Source organism: Penicillium taxi, assembly GCF_028828555.1.
Source record: "Penicillium taxi strain IBT 34144 chromosome Unknown utg000004l_segment0_segment0, whole genome shotgun sequence".
NCBI lineage: Eukaryota > Fungi > Ascomycota > Eurotiomycetes > Eurotiales > Aspergillaceae > Penicillium > Penicillium taxi.
Genome location: NW_026643206.1, coordinates 2,734,118 through 2,750,100, shown reverse-complemented (window position 1 = coordinate 2,750,100; position 15,983 = coordinate 2,734,118). Strand labels below are relative to the sequence as shown.

Sequence of the window (15,983 nt, the reverse complement as noted above, 5' to 3'; positions counted from 1 at the left end):
AATGTCGATAGCCCATAGAGCTTCGATGAGTTGCGTCGTTTGAACGACGGAGCAGAAGGGGGTACTTCGGCGTGAACGATAAAGTTTCGTTCATAAGTAGCAGTGGATAAGCTCTGCATTAGAGTTCTTCATAACTGCAATGGCTTGGAGGGGTGGGGGAAAGTGATAATATCGACCTAGTCGACGTAATGATGGGAACATCAGTAAGGCCGAGCAACCTTCCTCGGTTCAGCAGAACCAGTTACAGGATCCCTCATTTCCTTCCAGCTCACAGGGAACATCATATTCCCAGCCTCGCTCCGTGCCATCACGACGCCAAAGTCATTACGGGCCGTAGTGAGGTAGTAAAAGCTCTGATCACCAAGCGAGATAACCGAGCCACGGACAATATCACCAACACGAAACATCTCATCCATAACAACACGGTCCTTCTCAACAGCGCGCACGTCTTCCTTGCGGATGAGCGCCTGGAAACGTAGCTCGTCGTTACTGCTGTGATTCTCCGGGTTGGCAGCAGAGGTAAGGATAGAGGCGATGTTATCATTATCCGAGGATCCTTTCAACGGTTCAGTCTCATTCGGATCAGAGCTCTCATCAAGGATAACGAGTATAGAAACTGTTGCCTGACGCTTCTGCACACGAGTGACTCGTGCAAGGACAACGGTGTCAATGCCCGGCAGGGAGTTGTATTTATTTTTTTGATATTTTGATGATGGGACTGGGCCTGACTGGTGTGCGGCTGGGACCATGCGGGCTATCCTTAGATGGGTCTTGCCCTTTGGTTGGCTTTTACTATCGGCAATGACGGGACCAGCGATGGAGGCGTAGATGTGGGATTGCTGGACGTGTGTCCCTGGTCCTGAGGTGTATGTGGAGATTGGGCCTAGGCATTCACCTGGAATGGCCACAGATGGAGGAGTGGCTGCCATTGTGTTAGCCCTGAGGGCAAGAAAGGAAAGAAGGAAGATGGAAGTTAATGGTTGGAGTTTAGGCGAGGTTATTTTTTCGGGAGCTTAGCATTCGGAAGGATGTATATCCGCTCCGCTTACCTTATACAGCGTTATATAAATATTTAAATAGTTAAATATTTAACTACACAAGAAGATTAGAAGTTATCTATGGATGCCATGAAATTGTTATTTCGACACCAATTGCGTGGTCTCTTAATAGTACAAAGACAGCCACTGGCTCGCTTGGCCATACTACTGTACTATCACAGTTTCATTCTCCAGCCTAATTAGGCTGGCAGTGTCCAACATAATGTCCAACTATCAACTCCAATTATAGACGAATTAGATAGGAACCCTTAATCTAGCATGGATACACAACGTATTATGTGTAGTGAGACACATACAGAACCAACCCAAATATCATGAACACACAAGCAGAATCAGAAAAAAACTCATGAACTGCCCTACTCACCCAATGCCCGCAACCGAATCAATCACGTAGGATCCAATGCAACACCACGAAGACGAAAACTGGAAACATAGGTCACATATCGGAATGAATAACCGAAAGGAAGATTTGGAAATGTCAATGTCATGCAGAAATATTCAAACTTAGGCCTCGACTAGCGTCTGTCTAGGACCCTGGCCCAAGAATTCCAAGCATCGTCGTGCAAGTGCAATTACTTCACCCTCTCCATCGTCATATTCTTCATCCTCGGAGTCGATGTTCCTCTCTGCGATTGACTTTACCATGTGTATAATATCCTCAGACTTGGAGATTAGTGCAATTAATTTCTTGTCCTCGGATTCTAGTAGCTGGAGAAGGGTCCAAATGGCAATGTGCTGGAAGGTGGCGTCTCCGCTGTCTAGGAAGCGCTCGAGATAACCGCGAATTCCTTCGTTTGGCTCTGTCCAGCTAGTGACAAACATAGAGTAGTCGCCCACTAAGTAAACAAGTTAGTGTCTATTGTAAGAAGAGGAATGTGAGGGAGAAAAACCTTTTGATGAGAGATTGCCCAAGGCAGCTGCACTGTTTCCTTGAACCTCGATACTGTCCGAGTTGGTCAGCGGAATTAGAACATCAAACACGCCAAGCTGGAGAAGATGGGGCTTGAGTTCGTCGCTGAGAGCCAACACGGCAATCGCAGCAGTCATTTCAGACTGCACGGTTAGAGGGACCCGAAGAACTAGGTCCCTGCACTTCGCCACAGCTCCAGCCTGCAGAACGAGTTCTTTATTGCGATCGGAGCTGGCTGCGAGATTGCGAAGGGTGGAGATGGCATGGCATTGAATTTCTTCATTGTCGGTAGTACCAAGGAGATCCACAAGGGGTGTCAAGAAGCCGGCTTCGATGATCGGAGACTCATTCAGAGGGTGAATAGAGATATTCCGGATACAAGCAACGGCGGAAAGGATAAGCGGGAGGTACGAAGATTGAAGGAGTCGCAGCAGCGGTGACAGGCCCTTGGCGCGTACGATGTCGAGTTGGTATTTCTCATCGGAGGCGAGATTGCGGAGGGCGAGAGCGGCTTGACACTGGACTTTGGGCGTTGACGAGTCCATAAGATAGACGAGGGATTGAACTAGGCGCGATTCGGTTTGGGCAAGGCGTTTGCGATTGGACGGATCAACGGCGATGTTGCTAAGTGCTGTGGTGCAGTAGTACTGTACATCGACGTCCTTGGAGGATAGCAGATGAACGAGGACCGGAATCGCACCGGCATTGACTAGCTGCTGCCGGTTGTCATCTGTAGTAATGATTAGTAGTCGTCCCAAGACCCTTAACGCTCACTCAAAGCTTACCAGAATGAGTCATGTTCAGCAATGCGCCGGTCGCATTGCGCTGCACACGCTCATCCTTCGACTTGGCGAGTCGAATCAGAGGATCCAGCGCGCCAGAACGAGCGATCTTGGCCTTGTTCTTCTCATGGGTGGCCAAATTTGTGATACATCCCACCGCATTGCACTGTACTTCGACATTTGCTGAGTTCATCTGGCGAATTAGAGGGACCAGCCCTCCCAGGGACACAATCAAGACCTTGTTTTCACCTACACCAGGTCAGCGATTGTCACAGAGGGAAAACAAAGGAAAATATACCATTGACAGCCAGATTTCCTAGCGCAGCGCTGGAAGCGCGTTGCACCTCGATGTCAGGACTCTGGAGTAGAAAAAGGATTGGTTCGAGCGCATCACGATCGACTTCGCGTACATCTAGATGAAATGTCAGCTATCGCTCGCAACATCTACCATGCGGCGCTACTACGCACCATGTTCAGTTATTTCAGCAAAAGTCAGACTCGCGCTTCGCTGCAGATCGACATTATCGGAGTAAACGAGCGTGCTCAGAGCTCTCAGAGGTTCTCCTGAGAAGAAATCGGTTTCATTCTCGTGTCGCTAAGGGGGACAAGAGTTAGCCTTGCGCTGACATCATTGAGCAAAACCCGATCGGAGCGATCGATTAGATTGAGACAAACTGATCAGGCTGACTTACACTTTCCAAAGCTTGTAGCAAATCTGAGACTGCTTCCCGTTCATTCTCGGCGAGAGTTGTTTCGTAGAGACCATCTCTTGAGCGACTTCCGCCGAGACACGGCACGGGGCACCATCGCTCGCATGCCACCAGGCACGATGTGATTCCACTCATGCCTCCTCAACAGGCCGGCATCAGGGCCCTGCTAGATATACTGAAACAGAGAGGGATTGGAGTAGAAGGTTTGCACCGTTGGGGCGGGCGGAGGGTTTTATGAGGGAGGCGGGTGTAGTGGCGGTCTGGGGGCAGCTTAGCTTTTAAAAATGGTACACAGAGATGGCGCGTGATATCGCGTGGATCTTCAGGATTACCAAAGCAGGGAATGGAGTAGGAGGAGGAGGTAGAGAGGGACGTACCTAGGTGCCGAGGGAGGGAGGTTGGGAAGTCAATGGGGAGGAGTAAGAGGAAGGTTCTGAGTTGGAGTTGGATACAGATCGGACTAGTCTATCTCCATAACTCTGCTATAAAAGGATAAGAACCTTGGAAGGATGATTGAATTCTTAATTGAGTATTATTGTATTATTATTCCATAACTAGGTATAATATTGAACATCTATAGTATAATATACATACTTACCATTGAGGAGGCTTAACCGAAGAACCCGTGTTCATTTTTATTAACTTCTCAACTTCGGCGATAGTATAGAGAGTTAAGAGTAGATATAAAATTGATATATACAGCCCCAATACCCAATTATCCCAAACCCCAATACCCAATACCCAATACCTAGTACCCAATACCCACATTCCCACTTATACTTAGTACATGTTCATCTTTTCACCTCCATAATTTCCATATTTTCCGCTTTCAGTCCGTGCCCATGACGTCTGATTCTGTTTAGCGTCATTTCTAGCTCGTGATTCCTTTTTTTGATCTTTTGACCCATTGTGATCACCGGATGAGTCCTGATCCGAATATCAGCATATAAACTGGTATATTATGTATATTATACAGTATAGATAATATGCTAATACCACAGAGTATAGATATCTTAAACTAATCGGATTAGGTTGACCCACACATTGAACCTTGGATCTATACTATCGATGATTAAGAGAGTAAGAGAGAGAGTAAGGGAAAAAAAGGACGAGAAAGTCAGGGCTTTAGTGGCGCTAGAAAAAGAATGGGGCCATTAGGTACGGGACAGTAGTTAAGAGAAAGAGTAGGAGAATTGGAAAAAAATTGGAAAAAAATAGAAAATAAATTAATTATAAAAGAAAAAGGCTTAGTCGGCAAGGTTTCTCTCGTTCCATAAAATCTCCATAAAATCTCCATATACCAGAGCCCATTCCCCTATTTCCCGCCTTTATTAATTCTTATTCCTCCTCTCTTCTCCTGTCTACTACTATCTTGCTAATCTACCCGAACCCTCACATATGGTGATCTCAGCCCAGTTACACATCTGATCTTGACATCTCCACTCCCAAAAGAAACTTGAAAAAAAAAAATAGACAAGAAAAAGAGAGAAAGCGCAAAGCATCAAACCATCAAATCTGCTAAGGCGTATAATTCTTATTGGGGTCGCGTGCAGAGAGACCAACGCTATGTCTACTTCCACCGCCACCGCCTCCACCCCATTTCCTGAACCTCGCCCTGGCCGTTTACGCAGATTCAGCCAGCTTCGTGCCTATACTCAGAATTTGAATCTATCTTCTACTTCAGGTCATCGAGCTCGCCACAGTATCAGCCATCGTGTTTCTTGGTTCTCACCTAATTCTCCATCACACGTGGGATCTTCCTCTGCATGCCCCGATAGTCCAGCCTTATCACGCTACACATCTGCCCCCGACCCACGTTCTCAGGAATCTGCTATCGATAGTCAGCCCTCATCTGCTGGCTCCACAGGTTCTACTCCTCCAAACGAATTAAATCAAACTCCTAATGATATGGCGAGATTGAGAAATTCCACTTCTGCCCCAGGTCGTCCCACTCGTTCTCAAGGTCGCACCGCCACTCCAGAGGCTCCAACTTCAGCCCCAGCCCCAGTTCCAGCTCCGACCTCGGCCCCAGTCCAAGCCATTTCAGACCTGCCAGTGACACCCGGTGTCATGAACGAGCCTGAGGAAACAACCTCGGCCAATGGTCCTTCCACCCCAGCGACAGATCAGAAAGCCACCATCCGATTTTTCCCTTACCAGGATACCTATCAAAGCTCAAGGCCCTCTCTGCCCTTTGTTCCCATCTCTCGAACTCTACCCTCGGGAAGCTGCTCCATCCGCGTCGGTCGCTACTCCGAGCGCGATGCAGTTGCCAATCCTAACCCCCTTGAGCCATCAGAGGCCCCTGTGGGTTTCAAGTCCAAGGTTGTAAGCCGCAAACACTGTGAGTTCATGTATGCCAATGGACAGTGGCACGTCAAGGATGTGGGAAGCAGTTCTGGTACTTTCCTGAACCACATGCGTCTGAGTCAACCTAATATGGTTTCTCGTCTGTATGCCATCAAGGATGGCGATATAGTGCAGCTGGGAATTGATTTCCGGGGAGGCGAGGAGATGATCTTCCGATGCGTTCGTATTAGGATCGAATGTAATAGATCCTGGCAGCAGAAACCCAACGAGTTCAAGTTCGTACCCCCTCGTATCCTTCCGTATCCCGCCGTATCCCCCCTGAAAACTTTTGTTAACCCTGCTAACCGATTAACAGCAAGAATACCGAGAGCCTTATCAAGAATCTGGGTAAGGGAGAGAAAACAGATTACTCTGGCTGCCGGGAATGTTCCATCTGTCTCGGCTCTGTTTTGGTGAGTAATATCTTTTTGTCCTGAACCTGCAAATCAATGCTAACTGTGAATTAGCGCCCTTACCAATGCCTGTTCATGGCAGCCTGTGCCCACGTCTGGCATTACAAATGTATCAGTCGCTTGCTTCACTCACCCGATTATCCAATGTTCCAGTGTCCCAATTGTCGCGCATACACAGATCTATCCGCCGAAGTAGACGATACAAACGATGTCGAGGAAGCGGCGGAAGAGAAAGAGTTGCCGGCTGCAATTTCCGAGAACATGGACTCCCCTTCTGAACAGCAATCCTCCAACGTGCAAGACGAGTCCGGTCTTCAAGAAGATGTCATTATAGAGGAGTCCGATTTGATCGATGTGATGGACAATCTGCAAACGCGAGATGCACTAGCCCTCGACGTGGACACGGAAGACAGCGGCCGAAGTTCACATGAAGGCCTCGCTCGCAGTGCTACCGTGAACATCCCCGGATGGCAGCCTACGCTACCTGTCGGCGTTCCTCAACGCCGACCACTCAATACTAGCGATCGCTTAGAAATATCTGACGATAACCCTATGACTCCGCGGAATGACTGGGGTCCCCTAGCCTTTGACGGTCGTGCCGGAATGTCATAACGAACATACTCATACTAACACTTGATATTTTTTCATTTCCAAAATTTTCACCCTCTTCATGAGCCATCTATAGCTGCTGCCACTGCATCTTGCCTGCATCTTGCCCATCATATCTGGAGCCAGGAAGCACATCATTTCCTTTTCGATCTCAGTTTCTTATCTCAGTTTCGGTTTCCATGCACTTCTAAGCTTTCATCTCAAGTGCTCTTTTCATGGATGGGCAAACACTTGGCGTCTTCCTCATTTCTCACTTCACTCTCACTCTCTTCGGTTCTCACCCCCCTCCATCTTCTATATACCCATTTCACTGCTCGGGATGTTCTGCTGCTGTTGCTGCTCATGGTTTTGGTTTTAACGTTTTGGTAATACTTGGCGAATTATGAACCTTCGTTTATATTGGTGATCTCGTCATTTTCCCCACAAGCTCACCGGCAGGTTCGAGCCTACATTTTTGATTTTGAGTATCATACTATTTACACTGCAAATTATAATATCTATGCTTGTGCTTCTTTATACAATATTTCATGGTGTCTTTTTGATGGGATATTTGAGGCTCGGTGAGCATACGGGTGTATACATTGGGTTCCAAGGTTGATCCTGCTGAGGTTGAGACAAGATTCGCTGCATCTACATCTGCAACGCGATGATTGGTATTTACTTTTTCTATGCAGTCGAGTTCCATACTGACCTACATCGTACGTACTAGGTACTATTGTCAGTACATGTGACCTCCTGAGTACTTAGGTAGACTACATACAGGTACATGCATAGTAGCAGAAGTTTCAAACTTGAAATCACACCGAAGTAAGTCCTAAGACAGTACTTTTCAAGGCCCCACCCACCAAACATGCATCATATCATCATCTCCATGCTACCAAGATTGATTGTTTCTCACTAATGTTCAAATGTCACATCCCCTGGAGTTATGGTCGCACAACCGGATTTTGCAGGCGAAAGCCGAAACCTCTGCAAGAACTTGTTCAGAAAATAAATCGAGGTAAACAGGTAGTCGGGACTTCCCAATAGACTATGGATTGAATCCCCCCTATATTGAAAGAGTCACGAGATCTTTTTTGCCGGATGAAATAGGATTCTTCAGCGATACCGTCATAGGCTAGGGCTAACCTGGAGATACATATGTATGTGCCTTAGTAGTTAGTGAGATGTTCGTCCTTTTGCGCCGAATTAAAGTTATATCCGCTTATCGTGCGTGGGGCAAGAGTTTCAAAGGAGTATCCTGATCAGGCTGCGCAAGACCAAATTTTTGGAACAGCATCCCAATCGATAGGATGCGGCAGACGGTGATCACGGTGCGACTCTGTCTCATCCTCACACCCAGAGCCGTCCGTCGTACTCTATTAGAGGCACGACTTCCCAGCCGCTGGAAATACTCGTCGCTGTATTCGCCATCTCTTCCGCGGCATTATTTTGTATCTCCACTGCTTGCCTCGGTGTCATAGTCACTTCAAACCCGAGGTCAAGACAATTTTAGAATTGCAAAGGACTCCGCAGTGACCCAGCAAGAATCATTCTTTGCAATTCTAAAGACTTTCAAGTAAATTTATTTTTTGCTGGTAGAGTACCAAAAACGAGAAATCGCATGAAACATGTAGTTTCAAGTACTGTTATAGCGTTCCTCTAGCATTATTCATGTTGAATCCAATAAGTATGGTTTCTCTTTGGCTGAGGATTTTGGTGTCGCCTTCCTTTGTTTCCTGCAAACTTGCAATGTTGTTGATCTGGTCTCTTGTTAGGTCAACGCTACATATCATTTCTCTCTAGGGGTTTGATTTTTCAAGTTCGAATATCTGACAGAGCGTGGGACTCTGTTCCATAGATGTCCTGATATGAAACACCAAGGATGATGAATTTCTAGAAGAATACATAGGTAGGTAATCGACCATCCGTACCAGTGGAGACATATTCAATAAAGTACATACGTAGCTGTGATTGGTAGGAGTCCGAGTGGCGGCAGACTTCAACCGACTGATTTTGGTACCTACCTAAGTAGGTAAATATGTATTTAGGGTACGTAGTAGGAATGGAATGTGGATCTTCAGGCTACTACCACATCTTTGAATAATGTGAAATAGAAGAACATTTTATTGACAAGAGATTATAAAGAAGCAATGGAGATGCGAAGTTACGTTGCAAAGTTAATGCAAGTCACTTCAAGTTGATAAATGAATGCTAGGTGGTATGTGTATCTATACGTGAACCTCATCTTACTATGGGAGAATGACCTCGCCCAAAGTTGGGAGATTCAATTCTGATGATATTAACTAGAATATTGGAAAATAAATAACTGCACATGCTGGCTGTATGTCTTTTCCGCTACTTATTACTCCTAGGCTCTTTTGCCTAGGTAGATTTCCTAAACTTTCCTTCTTCCATCTTCATCACACCGTCCAGCCGATACCTTTATTATCTCTTCCACCAACAGATAGTATTATCAAGTACGGGCTTGAGCTGACTATAATGAATCCATGCCCAACACTAGTACTACTTAGTGTTAATTCCGGTGAAAATGATCGGAACCACACCCCGCAAGGCAGTGGAGATGAGCACACTAGTGAATATTTCGAACAGCTAGGAAGTCGGGTACAACGACAGATGGGTCGCTTACAAAAATACCAGGAGTCCCTAATACAAACAGTTAATTGGGAGGCTACGCCCTTTATAGTCTTGTGCAACCTGGTCAGGATACCTACCCTCTCTGTGAGTATTCTTGATCCAGCGTGCAATTAGCGGGTATCATATTCATCTAACCGCACTTTGCTATCACCCCCTCTGTTAGTTCTAGGCACGAGTCCACCTACCCTGCTACTGTGGTAAACTCAGTCACACACCAAACGGCATATTGGCCTAAGATCCGCGCAGGAGATAAGCCGACAATTTCCTAAACTACCTCAGTTTGTGTCGCACGATGATCCTTCTGGCACGTCGGTCCCCGTTTCCAGAACGACGGCATTCATATTAGAACTGAGATTGTGCGTCGTCCTCGGATCCAGCTTGATGGGGTATCACTTTTGTAATTAATTGAGTGGTGGCCAATAAATAGATAACTAGTCATAATGTGTCTCTTCCTCTGAATAGTGGCTTGCAGCAAGGCAACCAGATTTCCTCAGCAGCAAATATCTAGGCAAGTATTACTGCCTAGTGACGATGATTATTGAAGCCAACGTCTTTTCGATAGATAAGCAGATTGAGGCTCTGAGAAGGGCTGCTGACTATACGCTTCTCAGAAGTAAGATGTACCACAATTTGAGAGAATCAACAAGAAGCTCCAAGAAGGCCACAAGCGGAACATCCTGCAGAAAGAATGGAAGTCTATAAGAGCCTGCACATTAGTAAAACTTGGCCAGACACTCCATAGATAGGGACTCACCGAGGAGATATTCAAGCCTCGCTATCTTTTTCGGCATCTGTGCGCATACCTTGAGCCTTATTGAACTTCAAATAGGAATATCACCTTTTATAATCCATGGAGTGCCTGGTTTTCACTTTAACATCCCTTTACCCTCACATTGGGCTGATAATCATGGTTCTAGCGCAATATTCACATTATATAAATTAATACTACCACCAATTCTTATTCCACTGGTAGTGAGGCATGTTATTAGACGTAGTTTCAATGGATATGGGGTATCAGCTAGAAAATGAGGTTATCACATTATCCTTGTTCTCCTACATCGTATTATCAAGTCAACAGTTAAAATTAACAATACTGATCATGTACCCGCCCCAAATACTTACTCTTCTTCGTTTTCATATGTCAAACTTCCCTTCCTCCATCTTCATCGCTCACTGAAATCTTCTTTGATCATCTCTTCCAAAAGCAGATAGTATCTACAAGTCCGTGTTCCAACTGTGTAATTATGATCGATTCACGCTTTAGAAACTAATGACCTTCTAATCTAGGATGAATTCTGATGGCGATACTAGTAACAGAACGCCTGGTGAAGATGAAAATGTAGCCCGTGGAGGAGGTGTCGAGTACACTGTTGAGTATTTCGAACAGTTGGGAAATCGAGCTCCGCGTGCAACTCGAGTACAGTGGATGGCTGAGCATGAGCCGCGCCGCTCTCGCCATCTCCCACTACGAATCAACTGGGATACTGCTGTTGTTCTTCCTCCAACTAGTCGCAATACTTTTGACCTTGGTACAATGAGCGATGATACGCGTTCATCTCCTGCTGAGCCGGCGTGGTACTCCCCTCGCCCAATTTCGCGTGTACGCCCTTTTACTTGGCGTAATACTCTCCCAGAACGTACAACACCATCTGCTTGTTCTGGAAGTATGTTTGCTTCGGTCGAGTCATTCCTAGACGAGCGTTACGTTGGTCTAAGATACAGACGCGAGATCGCTCAGCCGCCTGGATATGAGTCGGCTCCTTTTCTGATATACGAAGATACACCTGAAAATTTGAATCTCCACCTTGCTGAGAGCGGTGATAATGCCACTGGCATTGAGAACTTGGCTCAGACTCGTACCCCAGGCATCATAGGTGATGTAGACTTTGACGCAGCCAATCTCGCCGAGGAGCAAGTTTCTCCTCGAGAGAGTGTCAGTTTGCGTCAAACTCAGGCCGAATCCCGACGACTCAATGCCAGATTCGAAGACTTTTATCAATAGTTGTAGACTTCCCTTCTTCTCCGCTCTTTTTCTCTCCTCCATCCTGTTCTTAGAGGGGCTCTCGTTGATATTTTCATGAAGTATCTTTCCTGGGTTCAGTTGAGCGTGCGTGAAGAGACTGAAGTTTTCATGAAAAAGTTGGGAGCTGCCACTAAAAAGGAAACGAAATCGTGAGGAACAATTTGGAGAGGTAAGGCAGGAGACGGGCCAGCATCGTGTTGTATACTCCAGCATCGCATACTTGTCGAAGAGCCCACACAGGTTGTCGTTAACCCTCCTTTCGAGATTCCTGATGATATTGACAAATATGTCATGAGTGCCATTGCTCATTATTATTATTATTTATACTCTGACATCTTTCTCTTTCTCTCGAGTGGTTTCTTTTTTCTTTTCTTTTTTTGACGAGCAATGATGATTCCTAGGTCATCAAAAGGCATTAGACTGGTTTTGTTTTATTTCTTTTAAGCATAATAATTCTGAGGCCTCAAATAATTCAAGATAATCAAGCCGTTAAATGCAAGTTCTATTGGTTTATATTCTGCCTAGATGTGCTCTCGAGGGCTGTAGGCTCAAATGAAACATATCAAACTTATTCCTTCCCTGGCCCTTCATGCTGAAATTTGATTATATCTAGAGTCATAAAAGTTCTTGTAAGTGATCCCGAATGTCATCTTTCATCTATTCTAGAAATTAAATTATCCAAGTATAAAAAGAACGTCGATAGAGTGGCGACGATGTTCAGGAAAATAAATGGGTCCACTAATCCTAAATAGACCTAGCGTATCCACGCTAAGACTTTATTCTTCTTCCCGCGATCACTTTTTCTTTACCGTCGTCGATTCTGACACGGTCAAAACTTTGCACTTCACTGTCGCCAAGATGAAGTACGTTCTGGTTTCTGGAGGTAAGTCTTTATTGATTGTCAGAGAATATTCAGAGAACATGCGTTTTGCCTGGCCTTGAATCTGCGTCCCTTGTGAGTCAGAGATTGATAGATTTTTTTGCCGCGCAGGTGTCATCTCTGGTGTTGGAAAGGGCATTATCGCCTCCAGCACTGGTCTCCTTCTCAAGTCGATGGGTCTCACCGTATCGAGTATCAAAATTGACCCCTACATCAACATTGATGCCGGGACAATGTCGCCCATCGAGTCAGTGCCCCACGATCGACCTTTACAACTTCCCACCGACATGAATACTGACTCGTAGTTGCTTCAGGCATGGCGAGGTTTATGTCACAGACGACGGCGGTGAGATGGATCTCGATCTCGGTAACTACGAGCGCTACCTATTGACCACCCTCACTCGCGACCACAACATCACTACTGGAAAAATTTACGAACACGTTATTACTAAGGAGCGAATTGGTCACTATCTCGGAAAGACAGTTCAAGTGTACGTCTCTCCTTGAAATTTATACAGGCGCAATATGGGAAAGAGTGAAACTCATTTACGCCTTTGCGATTTAGTGTTCCTCATGTCACCAATGCCATCCAGGATTGGATTGAGCGTGTCGCTAAGATCCCTGTTGATGAGTCTCGTGCGGAGCCCGATGTTTGCATCATTGAGCTAGGTAAGGAAGATTTTTGACCTGATGTGGAATTTGCATAGGCTCATATAACCTTTTTAGGTGGTACCGTGGGTGACATTGAGAGTGCTCCTTTCATTCATGCCGTCAGTCAGCTTCAAAGACGTGCTGGTAAGGGCAACTTCGCCCATATCCATGTGTCTTATGTTCCAGTCCTCCCGTAAGCGATTCGTTGGATCATGGAAATAAGAATCAATTAGACTAACAGACACTTAGCCCTGGACCTGGAGGTGAACAGAAGACCAAGCCCACCCAGAGGGCCATCAGTGATGTTCGCAGCGCTGGCCTGAATCCGGACCTGGTATATTCTATCCATTCAAAATCTCGAGTTTCCGAACTAACTTATTTCGAAGATTGCTTGTCGTTGCGAGCTGCCCCTGGAGGACAGCACCATTCAGAAGATCGCCAATATGTGCTCCATGGACACAAAGCAAGTTATCGCCGTGCACAATGTGACAACTACATACCATGTACCTATGCTTTTGGAGAAACAGCAGCTCAGCAACATTATGAGCGAGCTTCTCAACCTTTCCTCTGTTCATCGCCCAGTTGAGCGAGTTGAGCAGGGTAAGCTGATGTGGAAAGATTGGTGTGAACTTGCCCGGGGCCAGGACCACGTCCATGACGTCGTGAAGATCGCCTTGGTAGGCAAATATACTTCCCTCAAGGACGCTTATATCAGTGTTTCAAAGGCACTTGAACATGCAGCCATGTACACTCACAGAAAGGTTGAAGTTATCTGGGTTGATTCGTCTCACCTTGAGGATGAAGCCCAGCTGAACTCTCCCACTGAGTTCCACAAGGCCTGGCACAATGTCTGCATTGCCGACGGCATCCTTGTCCCCGGTGGATTCGGAACTAGAGGCTGCGAGGGAATGATCAAGGCTATTACTTGGGCCCGTACGAACAAGAAGCCTTTCCTCGGTGTTTGCTTGGGTATGCAGCTATCCGTCATTGAATATGCGCGCAATGTTGCTGGCATTAAGGATGCCGGTAGCGAGGAACTCCACCCAACGGCGGAAAACCACGTGATTGTCTACATGCCTGAGGTAAGGCTTAGATCCATCATTGCAAATACTTCATGCTAATAAAATCGTCTCTAGGTGAACAAGGACAAACTTGGTGGAACCATGCGTCTCGGTAAGTACCCCTGTATCTTCCAGGAAGGTACCGAGTCCTCGAAGCTGCGTGCCCTTTACGGCCCTTCGGTGTCTCAAATTAGCGAGCGCCACCGTCACCGCTACGAGGTCAACCCAGAGCTGGTTGGAACTCTTGAGAAGGCCGGCTTGACCTTTGTCGCCAAAGACGAGAAGGGTGAGCGTATGGAGGTTATCGAGATCCTAGACCACCCCTGGTTCGTGGGTGTGCAGCCCCACCCTGAATATCTCAGCCGTGTCCTGAGCCCCAGCAAGACATTCCTTGGTTTCTTTGCTGCCGCCGCCGGCTGCCTAGAGGAAGTGACCAAGGCTGTGAATAACGGCCAGCGCAGCATTGGAAAATCCGAGCAATAGACATCAGGGTCATTGTGTGAATCAACCTTTGAACCGGTACTTTGGAAAAACAAAATGCTTTGCTATATGGAATTTGTTGGACATGGTTGCATATAGAAAGAAAAAAACACATTAGAAAAATAATAAAACACGATTCATGTATATCCACACTCCGACATTCCTCAGACGTATTGTAAACATATTTTTACTCTATTCTAAAATTTTATCTAGGTACGGACATTTGAAGCTTAGGTACGGAGTACTAGCAGTAGAAACAGATGGAAGTCCCTTCCCGACAATCAAACCACAGACTTTCCCAGCCTCAAATATCTTTGAATAGATTTCTGTTTTATGTATTCCAAATGAAGTCTTCGAACTTAGCTTCATAAATCCTAATATGGAAACCAAATTCAATTTGAAATAGTGAACATTAATCAAAGTGCTAGGAGATAGGAAATAAATAAATAAAGGAGAAAATGCGGTAGATTGAATGGCACTTGAGTACCTGCCCCGGGAATTGAACCCTGAACCTTCATTGTAAACGACGCCTAACTATTAGACCAAGCAGGCTATTGATAACTTGTCTCTGCGGAAAAGTCTGTGATTTATATACTTTTTGTTCAAAAGGAGTCGGGACTTTGGGAAATAAGAGTTATCGAATCTGTCAGTGTGAATAAGTAGTAGGGTAAGAAGGTAAGAAGGTACAAAGTAGTGAGGTCAAAATCGTGGGCTAACTAAGCCTTTATATGGCTAAAGTGGAGTCGACTCATTATTAGTCCGTACATCCGCTATCCATAATTTATCCGGGGCCAATGATAATGAGTTTAAACGTTGAGCTAAGCTGTAAAGGTCTTAGGGCTAAAAGATCTCAACCTTAATGAGCTACCTTATTCTATCTGATAGTTACTTGGTGATATGACAGACTATAATAAGATACAGGTTACTCAGATATTCATGTTATACTTCTAAGCCTCAAGGTTCAGCAGGAGCTGGTAGATATCACTAGAAGACACAGTGTTAATGTTTTATCTAGGTATTCTTTCTTAATACTGAGTACATGTGATCATGTGACCGTGACACGTAAAGTAAGCTGACAATCTAATATCGATTCCGTTTCGCTCAGTAATTTTTCGGAATAGGGCTCCATTTAGTGTGTTCGCTTATATTATGATGAAGATACTCTATATTCTTAGAATTCCTGTATGGTGGCATACAACTCATTCAATGAGAATCGGGTGAATTCCAAGGTTCCAACATAAGAAGGCTATAGTGCAGATGGTGGACCTCCGCATATTAGGTAGCCCGGAGAATATAGAGCAAAAATAGAACGAGTACATTTCTAGAAGTCACTGGAGTTCATCCAATCTGATAATGAGTTTTTACTTCCCTAGATTTCAAAGGTTCTGCTGGATGAATTAGATGTACCTAGCCCTGGAGG

General features: G+C 45.6%; 5 protein-coding genes across 5 annotated transcripts; 3 read left to right on the top strand and 2 right to left on the bottom strand.

The window, feature by feature from the left end:
- Positions 1-200: 200 nt before the first annotated feature.
- Positions 201-929, bottom strand: N7495_005940 (exosome non-catalytic core subunit CSL4; the record flags this gene model as incomplete). Its single annotated transcript, XM_057208591.1, has 1 exon — positions 201-929. The coding sequence occupies one exon, from the start codon at positions 927-929 to the stop codon at positions 201-203; it is 729 nt and encodes a 242-aa protein (XP_057062365.1).
- A 633-nt stretch (positions 930-1,562) lies between these two features.
- Positions 1,563-3,595, bottom strand: vac8 (protein anchor VAC8; the record flags this gene model as incomplete). The annotated part of the gene is made up of 6 exons (XM_057208590.1): positions 1,563-1,894; positions 1,949-2,698; positions 2,754-2,999; positions 3,049-3,162; positions 3,219-3,345; positions 3,443-3,595. 6 exons carry the CDS (start codon positions 3,593-3,595, stop codon positions 1,563-1,565), a joined length of 1,722 nt encoding a protein of 573 aa, XP_057062364.1.
- A 1,431-nt stretch (positions 3,596-5,026) lies between these two features.
- Positions 5,027-6,834, top strand: N7495_005938 (FHA domain protein; the record flags this gene model as incomplete). The annotated part of the gene is made up of 3 exons (XM_057208589.1): positions 5,027-6,045; positions 6,126-6,222; positions 6,277-6,834. The coding sequence occupies 3 exons, from the start codon at positions 5,027-5,029 to the stop codon at positions 6,832-6,834; spliced, it is 1,674 nt and encodes a 557-aa protein (XP_057062363.1).
- A 3,922-nt stretch (positions 6,835-10,756) lies between these two features.
- N7495_005937 (uncharacterized protein) lies at positions 10,757-11,470 on the top strand (the record flags this gene model as incomplete). Its single annotated transcript, XM_057208588.1, has 1 exon — positions 10,757-11,470. One exon carries the CDS (start codon positions 10,757-10,759, stop codon positions 11,468-11,470), a length of 714 nt encoding a protein of 237 aa, XP_057062362.1.
- Positions 11,471-12,349: 879 nt separating this feature from the next.
- Positions 12,350-14,566, top strand: N7495_005936 (putative CTP synthase; the record flags this gene model as incomplete). Its single annotated transcript, XM_057208587.1, has 8 exons — positions 12,350-12,374; positions 12,483-12,618; positions 12,686-12,862; positions 12,937-13,040; positions 13,098-13,215; positions 13,272-13,356; positions 13,409-14,104; positions 14,159-14,566. The coding sequence occupies 8 exons, from the start codon at positions 12,350-12,352 to the stop codon at positions 14,564-14,566; spliced, it is 1,749 nt and encodes a 582-aa protein (XP_057062361.1).
- Between the last annotated feature and the right edge of the window lie 1,417 nt (positions 14,567-15,983).